Genomic DNA, 14,888 nt, shown 5'->3' on the forward strand with positions numbered 1-14,888 from the left:
ACGCGTAGGTTTTGTATTCTTTCATTTTCTCAGTTACGTTAGAAACAAAATTTTTGATTTTAATAAACGTACTTATATTTTGCCTTGTTTTGCCTACAAAAACGGCGTAAGTACAAAGTTTTCTTGTACTTCTGAACTTTTTTTTTTACAGGGACGCTGAATGACATAAGATAGAACGTATAGTACTTAAACCTACCAGTTTATGTGCTAGAACTGTAGTTTAATAAAATCTCATAAACGTTCAGGTACATACTACTAAGCTACCTTTTTGTTTTGTTTTTAACAAGAGGAAAACTACAGACTTAAAAAACATTACTTGAAGTTATGTTATGTGGGAAAAACGTTCGTCTACCGACCGGCTACTTGGTATGACATCTATTTGTGTTCAACTTCGTTTGCGAGTCAACTTACTTAAATTTTTACGAGAATGGAATAATTGCACAAAGAATGTAATAAAACAGAACTTCGAATTAAATTTATGCAACATCTATCTGGAAAATCCCACGAGAACAAAAGCCCCGCACAAAAGCTAGCATATGATTAACAAAGGGTTATATTAAAAAGGAACCTTAAAACCTATTTGAATTTTGAATGGAATAATTTTTAAAATTTAAAACATATTTTTGGTAGTTCCAAGGAAATGACATGTTGTACTAAATTGTTGTTGCCCATGTTTTAATTTGTAATTATCAAGAAGATGTACAGGTTTCACTATTTATTTCGGTCTGGTGTTGTAAAATTTCAATATAATCAATGTCGCAAATATGCGAAAGAAGTAAAGTTTGGACCAGATGTTAGATCTCTTATGCTTCAAGGAGTTGATATTCTAGCTGATGCTGTCGCTGTGACTTTGGGCCCCAAAGGACGTAATGTAATATTAGAGCAATCTTTTGGCCCACCCAAAATAACCAAAGACGGAGTGACCGTAGCCAAAGGTATCGAATTAGACGATAAGTTTCAAAATATTGGGGCTAAACTCGTGCAAAATGTTGCTAATAAAACAAACGAAGAGGCAGGTGATGGAACTACAACTGCAACCATCTTAGCCAGAGCTATAGCAAAAGAAGGTTTTGAAACCATATCTAAAGGAGCTAACCCAATAGAAATTCGGAAAGGTGTCATGTTAGCCGTTGATACTGTAAAAAATAAATTAAAAATGATGTCCAAACCGGTAAACACTTCGGAAGAAATCGAGCAAGTGGCAACAATATCCGCTAATGGTGATGTATCAATTGGGAAACTTATAGCAAAGGCAATGGAGAAAGTAGGCAAAGATGGTGTCATTACCGTTAAAGATGGTAAAACATTAAACGACGAGCTTGAAATGATTGAAGGAATGAAATTTGACAGAGGTTTTGTATCACCATATTTTATTAACTCCCATAAGGGACCCAAAATTGAATACAATGATGCACTGATTCTCTTTTCTCAAAAGAAAATATTTACCATTCAACAAATACTACCTGCTTTAGAAATAGCGAACTCACAAAAGAAACCTCTTATTGTTATTGCTGAGGATTTCGACGGGGAGCCTTTGTCAGTATTAATTGTAAATAAGTTAAAAGTTGGGTTACAAGTAGCCGCAGTAAAAGCTCCTGGCTTCGGTGAGTTTAGGAAAAACTCATTATTAGATATGGCTATAGCCACTGGTGGGGTTTTGTTTGAAGACGATCCTAACTTAGTACGATTGGAAGACTGTCAACCAGAGAGTTTTGGAAGGGTTAGTGAAGTTGTGATAACAAAAGACTCCACCCTCTTATTAAAAGGCAAAGGCAATAAAGATGATATAAAACAAAGAATCGAAGAAATAAAAGAAGAACTTGAAAATGTGACAAGTGATTACGACAGAACACGTCTCATAGAGAGGCTGGGTAGATTACAATCGGGTGTAGCAGTTCTACTGATTGGAGGTTCTAGCGAGGTTGAAGTCAACGAAAAAAAAGATAGAGTTAACGATGCTCTTAATGCGACGCGAGCAGCTATAGCTGAAGGAATCGTTCCTGGTGGTGGCACGGCTCTTTTGAGGTGTATACCAGAATTAGATGCATTGAAACCAATAAATAAAGATCAGGGTATTGGAATCTCTATAGTCAAAAAAGCATTACGAACACCGTGTTTAACTATTGCCAGTAATGCTGGTTTCGATGGTTCGATTGTAGTATCAAAAGTTGAAAAAATGGGTGCTGAATTTGGTTACGATGCCATTAATAATGAATATGTCAATATGATTGAAAAGGGAATAATTGATCCTACGAAAGTAGTTAAAAGAGCTCTTACTGATGCAAGTGGCGTCGCATCTCTATTAACAACTGCAGAGGCTGTGATTTGTGATATTCCTAAAACTAGAGAGGTTTCTTTGCCAACTCCTGATTATGTTCATTAATTTTTTTTATTACACTTTTGCATCTTTCTGACATTCAATCTAATATAGCTTTATTTATTATTTGCAAAATGAAAATTGCTCTATACTTACGTATTTTTTTATCTAGATATAGGTTAGGTTTTTGTTCTATTGAAATAATAATATGTTTTTATGTTTACACACTTATAGTTTTAATTTCTTTCTAAAATAGTTCAACACAACAAAATGCTTCAAAGTGTTTCACTGATAAGTCTAGGGACCGATATTCCCATTGTTCTTATTAATAAGTTTAGAGGCAAAATCCCAGTAGTTGGTTCTATTGGTAAGTACCGACTTGGTAATACAATATTCTAATTAAGTATCTTATTTATGTAAAATTTTTGTTTTATTTAAGTAGTAGCTGTTGCCCGCGAATTCGTCCGCGTAAATTTCGAGGTGAAGATTGTAATTTAATCGGTTAAGTACTTCTGGAGATAAGCGTGATCCTACAGTCAGATACAGACAGACAAAAAATGTAAAAAAAAATCTCTATCCATTTCAGTCAAAACATTAAATGTTCAGACAAAATATTTTTACTGTTTTATTAGGATATGTATAGATATAGATTATTTTAGCAGAGAAATTCTTTAGATAGTGTTTTTTTTCTATTATCTACTATGGCTATTATTAAACAGGATGTCTTTCATATTTAAGAACATAGTGAATTATGAACATGTTAACTTCATAGACCAAGCGGGCAAAGCGAATGAATGAGGTCTACCAATCAAATTAAGAGAAAACATAATATGTTTTCCCTTAATTTGATTGAAATGTATGTAGAGATCTGTCAATAGAATGTCCGGTTGGAAAAATTGGTTAGGTAGTCTCGAAGTTTAAGTTCGCAAAAGACTAGTAACAAAAAGTGTTACGAATGTATGATCAAGAATCAGATAATAAGTGCCTCTTTTAAATATGCAAGTGCAGCCCTGATTATTAAGCTAGTGCTTAGGCCGTGCTTGTATCCAAAGTATTGCGAATGTTTTAAAAAAAGGAGACGATTATGAGTACCCGTTTTCGTCGGTTAAGTATGAAATTAAGACTAATGAATGTGGAGAATGCGAGAGAGGTATATTCCGTATTGTATCCATGGCCGTGATCTTGGTCACGTCGTGTTAAAAATCGTAAAAAAAATCATAAGTAACCTTACTTATGTATGTAACGTCAATCAAATATGTCAAATGACATTGACTTGACACCTACTTGACACCAAATCAAAAGGCGCCAAAATTTTGCTAGAATAACAGTTATCCTAACCCTAAAACTAAATAAGAACTAAATGTGAATTTCTTTCAAATCTTTATTTGGTATATGTGCAACTTTTTTTATTATTTCAGCATAAATGATGTTTTATATGCATTAAATTAAAAGAAATTAACATATTTTCTCTTCTCTTCCTTTTCCACATAAACGAAGTAGTGTAATGGTGTATTAGTTTACTCTGATATTAAAAACAATAAATAGTAAATTCAAAATTGATGATTTTGATAAAAAATGGAAAACGAATTTGGTGTGGAGTCAATCAAACAATTTCATCAGTTAGAAATCAATAAAAATAACCATGTCGACAGTGATCATGGAGATGAGGACTCCGATACAGGTATCATCAAAATAGTGAGGAAACGTTTACAACAATTTTCTGATAGTGAAAGTGATAGGGACAAGAACAATAAAGGTAATATTAGTATTGATAGTGAAGATGAATTACAGAGTTTAAGAATACTGAATCAAAAAGCAAATACTACAAAGGTTAATCAGAATAGCAATAGTGAATCAGATACAAGAGTGCACAAAAGTGATCATGATGATGTTAATGGAGATTTCAATGAAAGTGGGAAGAAAAAATTGCAACAATTTTCTGATAGTGAGAGTGAGGACAAAGAGAATAAAGAAAGTGATTCTTTATCCTATAAAAAATATTTGACAACTAAGAAAAGGGAGAAGTGCAGAATAATGATAAAAAATAGTGATAGTAGTAATTCTAGTGCAGATGAAGCTATGAAAAATGAACAACAGCAGTTACGTATGAAAAATAAAAAGAATAAGTTAAAAGAAAAATTTAAAGGTTTGGTCACATCAAGATTAAGTGATTCACAAAAAGAAAAGATAGTCAATTCTTATAGTGAGAGTGAGTCTGAAAAGGAAATTGATAAAAATGCTAATAGTTCGGAGCAGTCAGACCATGAAACATCTATTGAAAGAATTAAACAGGTAACATTATTTTCTTTATGCTAACAGCAACAACAACAACTTTTATATCCTCAAAGGATACTAAAAAAACCTATTACATTAAAATCTGTTATCTGCTTGTTATGAATATCAAGCAACTGACTTACTAATACAATAGCAAACTGCCCCAGCTCCTTCCTCAAAAAACCCTCCTTCCTTCCTCCCAAATTACAGCATATAGACAGAAAAAAGGGAAATTTTACTTTATAGTAGGTATGTAGTGATATAATGAGACATACACTGAAAATAAACTTAAAGGCCCCTTCGCATTCAATAATTTTTGGTAAGGTAGTAATTAGTAATCATTATCCTGAGTATATAAGATTTGGGATAAGGTATATATACTTGGGATTCCTCTTTTAGGCGATGGGCTAGCAACCTGTCATTATTTGAATCTCAATTCTATCATTAAGCTAAGCGGCTGAACATGGCCTTTCAGTCTTTTGATTACTGTTCGCTCTGTCCACCCTGCAAGGGTTTTATACCTACATAGACGTTATTATATGTTATTTATCATCATTATCCAAGCCTCAAGAGTACAGCTGTTAGATGTCTTATCTTTTTTCTTTAAATATTTTTTTTATATAAGCTTTTAATTACTTGGTGTGAATTCATTTCATGTTTATAAGTTTGAAATGCATCAAAAGTATTTTTCACCATACTATTTTATTTGTCATATTTGTTAATTATTAAGCAACATGATGTATTCTATGAATAAAATTTTGGTGTAGGCATTGCTAACAGTCTCAGTTCTCTCTTTGAACATGTTCAGATACATTTCATTTGATTTAATCTTTTACAGATTATCAAAGATAAATCATCAACATACAAGACTACAATCTGTGATCCTGACACTTCAGATGAAGAAAACCACCCTAGAGCAAAATCTATGCCTCATAAGAAGAAGGAGAGAAAAACTGCAAAGCTTACTTCACCAAAACCAGTTCGGGTAACAATTGCCTTTTTTGCTACTAGCATATTCCAACAAGTTTTCTTTTTACATAATTAGTTATTGTACATATATTCTAGTTCTTTTTTCCAAGGAGGAGTGCCATACATACATACCTTAAATGTTTACAATTAAAAAGAAAACAATTACCTAAATACATACATACCATCACGTCTGTCTCTCATTGGGGTAGGAAGATGCTACAGATTTTATCTTGCTCTTCTAAAGATCTCTCCCATTTCCTCTACATTTGAAATAACCTTCATACCTTTTAATTTTAATTTATAAAACCGCAATATTATAAGATTCCATCTTGCTATAAAACATGAGAATCATTTTTGTTACAATTCAATTCAAATTCCAATAGCTGTTGATTTTCATTTAATACTAATATTTTCTTACAGATGACTGCAAAGCAAGCTATGGAAAACATGAAAAAAATTAAAAGTGAGTCCAACAGAATGCTAAGAGAAAAAGAAGTTACTCTGCCATATCACAGGCCAAAAGCACTGTCTCTCAAAGACATTATGAGCAGAAGGAAGCCTGCTATTGCATCTGATGGCAAATCTTTACCAATAAAAATGAATGAGGCACAGTTGAAACAATATGCGTAAGTATAATACAGAGCCAACAATCTTGAAAAACACTGATAGGCCAATTGAGATTCAAATAGTGGCAGGTCGCTAGCCCATCGCCTAAAATCCATCAACATTAAGGAGAATTAGTTAATGTACCTACATCTTCTTTGTTTGCTTCCTTTTAGTCAATATCGTATTTTGAATTGGCATATAAAGAAATGCCAATTCAAAAGTAAAAAGACAATATATAACAGGCTGATATAAAAACAAAATGATTTTAATTTGTCTTACAGAAAATTGTTAGAGGATAGACAAAAAGAAATGATGGAACTTTGTAAGAGTGACACAGATGGTGACCCTGAGGAAAGTGAAGGTCAACCTGAAAAATATATGGAATCCAATAACAGTCAAATTGACACTCCAAAACCATCTGAAAATAATGATGAATTGAAACAAACTCAGGATACAGAATTCGAGGATGGTCAAATATTATCAAATGATAATGAAAATGATTTCATTGAAACTAGTGCCAATATGGGGGCTAATATTCAAATTCAAAAGATGATTAATTCACCTCAAGATGACATTGATAAATCACATGCTAATGTTGAATATCATAAAAATAAAAGTTTGGTTAATGATACAATTACTTCCAAATCAGAAAAAAATAATGATGTTGAAAACGAAGCTGATATTAAATCGGAAGACTTAATTAAAGTTGTCTCCAAAACAGCTGATGATAGTATTAATAGCAATGCTTCTAATGCAGAAATGTCCTTAGTGTATAATGATTCCATTGAAGAACCTGAAACCTCAAATGTAAATTCTACAAGTGTTTCTAATACAGGAGCAAATATATCTTCTGAGAAAACTGGAAAGGATGATAACAAAGACTCAGAAAAGGATAGTCAATTAGTATCTCTACATTATGACACAGAAAATACTGAAGTTAACACTGAGAATATGGAAGTACATGAAAATGAATCAAAACCAACCACCACCAAAGATATTAATGACATGGCATTTGATGAAGTTTCTGGAGAATTTGATTTCTCAGATGATGAAGTTAATATGGATGAGATAGATAAAATCATAGAAAATGCAGAGATTCTTAAAGGTAGGTAAGAAGGGTTTTCCATATAATGTAAAGATTAAAAATATATTTTATTTTGTTTTTAAAACTTCGACGAACTTGCATGACAATATTAATAAATGTGTATCCATATTGATATCAAAGATGAATCAATGGAGAAGATCAAAGAATGGAGAGATTGTGACAAGTAGACACATATATGTTCGCTGCTTATTCCTTCAAGAACTAACCATGATTGTGCTGCTCATTTTATTTTATTTGCAGATAATAATGTTACAGATTATGCAAATTCGCCCATGCTGGTTCATGACCCCTATGACTGCAATGTCAAACCTAAACTTACTGGAGCTCCAGGAATGGTTATAGACTTAGATGGTACAGATGCCGTGGCTCGAAAGAAACTCACTGGTTTAGAACTTTTGAAAGAGCGATTTTCATACTTTGCTAAACTCAAGACTCCAGAAGAGCGTGAAAGAGAAAATGAAAAAAGGTAGCCTTGTTTTGTCTCTTAAAACAATGTTCTTAGATTATTCACGTACAATGAAAAAGGTATATTATTTTTTTCTATGGTTTTTTTTATACAGGTTGAAACCGGGCGCACAGCATTTAAAATTAAAACATGAATTAGAAGAAAAACTTGCGGAGCAGCGTTCTCTAGAATGGGCAAAACGCTTAGAAGAGGAAAAACAACAGCAAATGGAAATGGACGTTATAAGAGGTGATGAATCAGAAGATGAAATCGAAAAAATTGAAGCTAATTTGGATGAAAAAGATGAAACATTGAATGAAGAATCATCAGAGAGCGAAGAAAGTGAGGAAGAAATTCAAGAAATAAAAGAAAGACCTAGAAAACGTAATCCTATGATAGACGATGAAGCTGAGGTATCAGATGTTGAAGAAGATGTTCAAAATGAAGAAGAAGAGCAGGAAAAACAGGATGGTGAAGCAGAAGAAAATAATGATGATGTCAATGACGATACAAGTGAGGAATCATCTGAATCCGAAGACGAGAGTGAAGTGACAACTAAAAAAGGGAGGATTTTAAAAGCATTTGAAGATTCAGATGAGGAAGATGAAGTACCCAAAATTGATAATAAGACGGCGGAAGAGACAATATCTGATGAAAATGATGTTGACAAAATTGCCATAGAATCAAATGAAAATATAATTAATATAGAAAGTCAAGCTATTTTAGATTCCCAAGGTATTATGTCTTTGCACATTTTTTCTTGCCCATATGGTCATTTAGTAAATAGTTATGTAATTATTATTTTTTTTTCAGATGAAGACCTGCAGTTAGCGCAAAGACACAAATCGTTTTCTGGCAATTTGTTTACAAGCCAAGAAAGTGCTGTTCAAACTCAGAATAATGTTGACAATTCTAATGAAGAGACTGATATTGGAACTCAAACATTTTCGATTTTAAATAGCACAACCGCCAGTATGGCTATGGATTTGGATGCCCACGAAGACAAGACTGTTGTTTCTGAAACATTGCCTAATGACGACGTAAGTTCTTCAATAAATTTTTATAAAACCCTTTTGTTTGTTACTGGGTAAAATATATGATACTATTTTAATGCACAAGTCGCGAGAAAAGTTGTGTTAACGGGAGCAGATTTCTACATGCTGAAGAACTTTCTCTCTGATGAAATGAAAAATTTAGTCAGTAATTACAGATCTTTACATAGGTTTGTTGTTGAAGCCTACTTTTAAGCACACCTGTACATATACATACATACATACATAAAATCACGCCTCTTTCCCGGAGGGGTAGGCAGAGACTACTTCTTTCCACTTGCCACGATCTCTGCATACTGCATGTACATATATGAACATATATTATGATAAACACAACCTTAATTTTAATTCTGGCTGTTTCGCTTTTTATTATGACGTAAAACGGGACAGCGAGATACGGGGGCTGGTTCGGTTTATGGTGGCCGGACGTTCCACCACTTGTGTTTGTAATGAAGTAAAATAGGAAAGTAATCTTGATTTTAGCCAAGTCTGGATGCAGTAGTAGGCATGTGTTCCGGAAGTTTCACACAAAACGCGCTCGACTCACAATTCCCAACTACTGGTTTACCTGTTGGGGATAAATTAAGTGTGATTTCGGAGACGCAACAAAATGATGAGGTTTGTAAACAATCTTAAGTTATTTGCATTTCAAAGTATTTCGATTTATGTCACCATTCTAACTCTTGTTCCCTTTTCTCAGCCTAATTTGGATGCGGTATTAAACATGTGTTCTGGAAGTTTCTCTCAAAATTTAGTGCCATCAGAATTACCGTCAGAATCACAGCCAATTGGCGAGGAAATATTAAATTTATGCACTGGAAAATTCTATGACAATCAATTTGTATCCCAAACTAATGATAATAATACTGATAACACCTCTCAAATATTACCTACAATACGAAAAAATGATAAACCTGTAGAGAAAAAGATAGAAGATAACAATTTGAAATCAATACTTGATGAATTAAATGATCCAGAATTTGAAGAGCCAAGACCTAAGAAATATTTTGTGGATTCAAATAAAGAGGCACCTATCGCTCAATTTAAGAAAAAGTTTATTATAGATTCGGACGATGAAACAAAAAATGATATGCCTGATATCAAACAGAAGAAGAAAATTAAAAAGAAAAAGCTTGAGCAGAGGGCATTACAAATATCTGGTAAGAGAGTACTTTCCATTTCAAAAACTCAATGTTGTCGTTAAATTCAATGTAAAGTTTTACTCACACTCTCACAAAATTAGCTAGAATGCATAAGCCAAGAAGCACTGTTTTATGGTAATTTTATAACTATCATTTGCCTGTGTCCACTTTGTCGTTTACCGCAAATCCCACGGGACCAGTAGTAGTAGTAGTACTTTTGTCTGGATAAAAAATGTATGTCCTTCGCAGTACCCCTGTCTTCTTCTTTGTTGTTATTGCCATCTCACTGGTCACTCCCTTTCTACTCATACTATCCTTTACGCCGTCCATCCATCTCTTTTTCGGTCATTCCCTATTTCTTGAACCTTTCACTTCCATATTTAAAGCTCTTTTAGTAACATGACCTTCCTCTCTTCTCATGATGTGTCCCTACCAACCCAGCTTATTACCATTCTTCTTTTCATTTATTGACGCTACTTTCATACTTCCTCTTATATACTCATTACGTATTTTATCAATTTTTGTCACTCCACACATCCAACTAAATATATGTACGCATCTCACTTGCATGCAGTGTCCTTTCATCCGTCGCTTTCGTTCCCAACACTCTCCTCCATACAGAATGACTGGTCTGATGATAGTCTTGTATATTTTCCCTTTAAATTTAAGAGGATCGCATGTCACTCCTGTTACCAGTCAGTAAGTACCCCTACCTGTGTGTGTAAAATCATGTGGCTTGTAGGAACCTGAAGAATGGACAAACAAGGTAAAAACACTTTCCCGTTCATAACATCGAATAGATATTAAAGTAAAGATATATGATTTCAGATGATGAAGACGATGAATCTAACGGAGAGTATGAAAATGTTGAAGAAAAAGAAGAAGATTATTTGTCTGACGTAGGGGAAGATCCTGAAAGGCTGGTAGAATATGATTCTGAAGAAAACGAGGTTTGTATTAAATTGACAAACAGTTTACGCCTAAAACGCGTAAAAAAAACTATTGTCACTCTCCTGTCGTTATCCCGGTTAAGTCCACAGTTCTCTGGAGGGAAGCGCGTTCGGTTTTTACACGAAGTGACATTACGATGCTCATTTACACCGTAAGATAGAAGCTAACCGATGTAAATAACCGGAACATAGAGAAAATCATGCCTCTTTCTCCGTAGGGCAGGCAAAGACTACATCTTGTTTGTTCCACTTGATCTCTGCACACTTCTATCGCTTTACAGGTCGAAGTGAAGCCCCAAAAGGAGAGAAAGATGCGTAAAATTGGCGAATTCTTCGAACAAGAAGCCGAGTTGACATCGGAGGACGAGTGGGCGGGGTCGGGCGACGAGGACGAGGCCGGCCTCGACCGCATGGAGCGGGAGGAGGGCGACAGCGACACCTTCAGCCAGAGGAAGCTGCAGCGGGAACTCGGACAGATACACATGTGGGTAATTACAATGTGGTTTCGTCATGTGATGTCCGTTTTTAACCCCCGACGGAAAAGAGGGGTGTTATAAGTTTGATGTGTCTGTCTGTCTGTGTGTTTGTGTCATTTTCTCATAAACAGGTGAAGCGATTTCTATTTAGTTTATGTTCTTGGATATGTAAGTTTTAAAAATATCAATGTTTCAGGCGAGATATGCTTGACCAAGACAAAAGAGAGGTGAGACTGATTCAAGAGCTCTTGTTTGAGGACGGAGACCTCGGCGATGGGCATCGTCAACGCAAATTCAGATGGCGAAACGCAGGTTCCTATATTGTTTTTTTTGTGGGTTACAATAACCCGGAGGTTTATCAACTGAGGTCTAAGCTTTGTCCCCTATGCTTCATTCTTGGACAATAGCCTGATCCTGGAATATTCAAGTCGGGTAACTACTTAAATGTAATCTACCGTCTCGTAACTTTTTAACCTGGCCTGAACTGAATCTTTCACGTAGCGATGGGCTTGATTAACTGAGACGGGTCACTCTTGATATATAGGTTTGGAACATAATTTCCCACCCAGTTATCTAATAATTCACTCCTATTTGTATGCTATAGTGATGTTTTTCCTCGCCGTAAGCGAATCGTTGCAGCGGAAAGATGTAGTGTCTGCCTACTCTCCTGGGAGAGAGGCGTGATTTTCTTATGTAAGAGAATCGGTTAGCATGTAAAAAATACTCTTTAATACTTGTATGGATGGATCTTACAGACGGCGAGGAAGAAGAAGGCACGGTCCCCGGCGAGTTAGCCGACACACAAGAGGAGGAGTTGGAGTCTGAAGAGCAGTGGAGGAAGCAAAGGCACGAGAGAGAAGTTTTCTTGCGCCAAATGGTAATCCAATTTGTAAATTTTCTCAACAAGCTTTGTAGACAGGCGGGCACCAATTTTTATAAGACGCATCGGTATTGCTTCGTAAAAAGTTATCTTCTATTTTTATGGCGAATCGTCAAATGACTCCGCGTGTATTTCACCTATTTCTTTTTAACATATTTTCAGCAAAAACAAGACGAAGAGGAACTGAATATCAGCATAAACAGAACAACTATAATTAAAGCTAATCTATGCTCTAGAACAATGTCAAGTCTCCTCTCTGAAGCCAAAAAATCGACCAATGAAGACAGCAGTGCAAAGACGGATAGCCCCGTGGCCCTTGAAAAGAAGTCTTCTAAAGATATACCTAGCCCAAAGAAAGCTTTTACTGTTTTCCAGGTAAGGATATACAAATATTGCACATTGTAATTCTCTCCTGGGAAGGGACTGGAGACCGGGGCCCACCTATTATCATTATCCTGAAGGGTTTTTTTTACAAGAAGCGACTCTCGTCGGACCTTGGTAACCTTGCAGGAGAACGTAAACCCAGCAGAACGTTTGCTGCGAAAAAATATACAAGTATTTTACAATTGTTGCAATATTGTGTGTACTTGTCTTAAAACAATTTAATCGATTTTGAACTTAAAAATTCTATTGACAGACATTTTAAACATCGTCAAAATCAGACCAAAGGTTCTAAAGTTATAGCGTTACAAAACGTGTATTACATACAAAAAATGTATGTTCGTCCATAGTTGATTGGTTGACAAAATGGTCACTATAGTTTATGTCGCACGTAAAATAATTCAATCAAAATACGTAAGCTTAAACCTTCTTCTAACATTACCATTGACACTTGATTTAAATATTTGTTGATATACCTACTATTTTATTTTTTCTGTTTTGCAGCAAAGCTACCACGGCTCCCTGCTAACGCGTAGTGGCGGCGCGCTGGCCCGCCTGGCCGCGCTCGCCGCGCCTCTAGCGACGAGTGACGACAACGCGCCCACACTAGCGCCCTCTAGCAAAAGAAACTTCGTCTTCGCGACCCTTAGTCCTGCTGATCCGGAGCCTAAGGTAGTTTTTCGATCATTTCGATTGCGTAGAAAGAAGGGCCACAGACTGTTATTTGTGATGTCGAAGTGAGCAATAGGCGTATAGTTCTTGACCGACGTTTAGTATTGTAGTAAAATTAAGACGAGTGTGGCGCCTTTACAAGAAACAAAGACGACTGTTTTTGTGCCCTCTGTGAAATTTAATTAAAGTATTTAATGGAAATATCCATTAAAATACGTCAGTTCTGTGTTCCACTTCCAATGTTTCGACCAAAATGATCTGTAATTAAATTTTTTCAGGTGTCAAAAAGAAAAGCTGAAACAAACACCGGTACTCCAAGATTAGTGAAGAAGATGAAGACTGAAGAAAAGAAAAAGCCGCCTAGAAGTAGCTTACTTGATCACCTTAAAGTGTAGATAAGAGTAATTTAAAACATTTGTATTTCAGCTATTAATCTTGACTATAGGTATATTTCGTATCATTCTCTTTAGCCAATCCCATATAGGTATATATGTATAATTATATCCCTTTATGTTAGTGACTGAAAAGAAAGATAACATATTATTTTATTATTGTTAATATGAAACTTAAATATTGAAATAAAGTATTTTACACTTACATTCAGCTTCTTTATTTATAAACATATTTACGTCGCTCCCGTTAAAATTTCCAGAAGGAATAATCCCTGTTACTTACTTCTGAAGGTTTTGTCTGTCTTTGTGACAAATATCATCATAATCGGTCAAGTAATCTTAAAGTTATACAAATATATTATCTTTAAAACTGAAGTATGCGTATATATCTATCACTATCACTTAAGAGCGTGAACGCGGGGAACATGGTGAATGGAGCTTTGCATGCCTTTATGAGCAGTCAGAAACTGTCCAAAAAGGCTCGACTGGCTGTGCATAAGGGCGTGTTGGTCCCGACATTAATGTATGGGAGTGAAAGTTGGGTATGGCAAAAGAAGCACGAAAGCAGAATAAATGCAGTGGAAATGAGACCGTTAAGGAGTATGATGGGTGTGAAGTTGAGTGACCGGATAAGGAACAACGTGATAAGGGAAAGTTGTGATGTGAAAGAAGATGTAGTTACAGGAATAGAAAAGGGTATGTTCAGGTGGTTTGGTCCTGTGGAAAGGATGATTGAAAGCAGGTTGACTTAGCAGATATAGAAGGAGAGTGTGGAGGGAAAGGTCGGAATGGGAAGGCCTAGACGATCTTGATCAAATTAAGGACGTCCTGGTAAAGGGTCAGGTCAAGAGTACCCGAAACAGGAAGGAAGTATTCAGAGATCGTGGCAAATGGAAAGATGTAGTCTCTGCCTACAGGGGTACCCGGAGGGCCGGGAAAGAGGCGTGATTTTATGTATGTATTATATTATCTGGATCCACTGCGGCTAATCACAAACGTTGAAGAATTGTATTTATGAGAGATAAATTAATAACATTAGTAACAGGAAATCTTTCGAAATTTGGGTAATTGCCTTGATAAAAAATTATCTTAAAAAACGTAGGTACCTACCTACCACCTATCCAAGTAGTTAACTACACTTTCATATTTCGCGGTTACAGAAAAATTTAAGTTGGCCAACATAACAAAACAAATAATTTATATTGCCATATATAGATACAAAACCTT

At 35.2% G+C, this 14,888-nt stretch overlaps 1 protein-coding gene across 3 annotated transcripts; it reads left to right on the plus strand.

Annotated features, from left to right (window-relative positions):
* Positions 1 to 666: 666 nt before the first annotated feature.
* On the plus strand, positions 667 to 13,866 carry LOC106143570 (claspin). Of its 3 annotated transcripts, none has more exons than XM_060949046.1 (16): positions 3,641 to 4,609; positions 5,430 to 5,576; positions 5,981 to 6,186; positions 6,448 to 7,271; positions 7,512 to 7,737; positions 7,832 to 8,451; positions 8,530 to 8,756; positions 9,252 to 9,386; positions 9,469 to 9,928; positions 10,739 to 10,860; positions 11,142 to 11,344; positions 11,533 to 11,648; positions 12,092 to 12,213; positions 12,379 to 12,591; positions 13,102 to 13,269; positions 13,548 to 13,866. In XM_060949046.1, exons 1-16 carry the CDS (start codon positions 3,893 to 3,895, stop codon positions 13,662 to 13,664), a joined length of 4,623 nt encoding a protein of 1,540 aa, XP_060805029.1. In that variant the 5' UTR covers positions 3,641 to 3,892; the 3' UTR covers positions 13,665 to 13,866. The 3 variants fall into 3 exon arrangements, with proteins under 3 accessions (XP_060805028.1, XP_060805029.1, XP_060805030.1); XM_060949047.1 differs by having other exon boundaries at positions 5,430 to 5,570; XM_060949045.1 differs by lacking the exons at positions 3,641 to 4,609; positions 5,430 to 5,576; positions 5,981 to 6,186 and adding an exon at positions 667 to 2,327 and having other exon boundaries at positions 6,843 to 7,271.
* The last annotated feature ends 1,022 nt before the right edge of the window (positions 13,867 to 14,888 follow it).

The sequence above is a fragment of the Amyelois transitella genome, chromosome 18, assembly GCF_032362555.1.
Source record: "Amyelois transitella isolate CPQ chromosome 18, ilAmyTran1.1, whole genome shotgun sequence".
NCBI lineage: Eukaryota > Metazoa > Arthropoda > Insecta > Lepidoptera > Pyralidae > Amyelois > Amyelois transitella.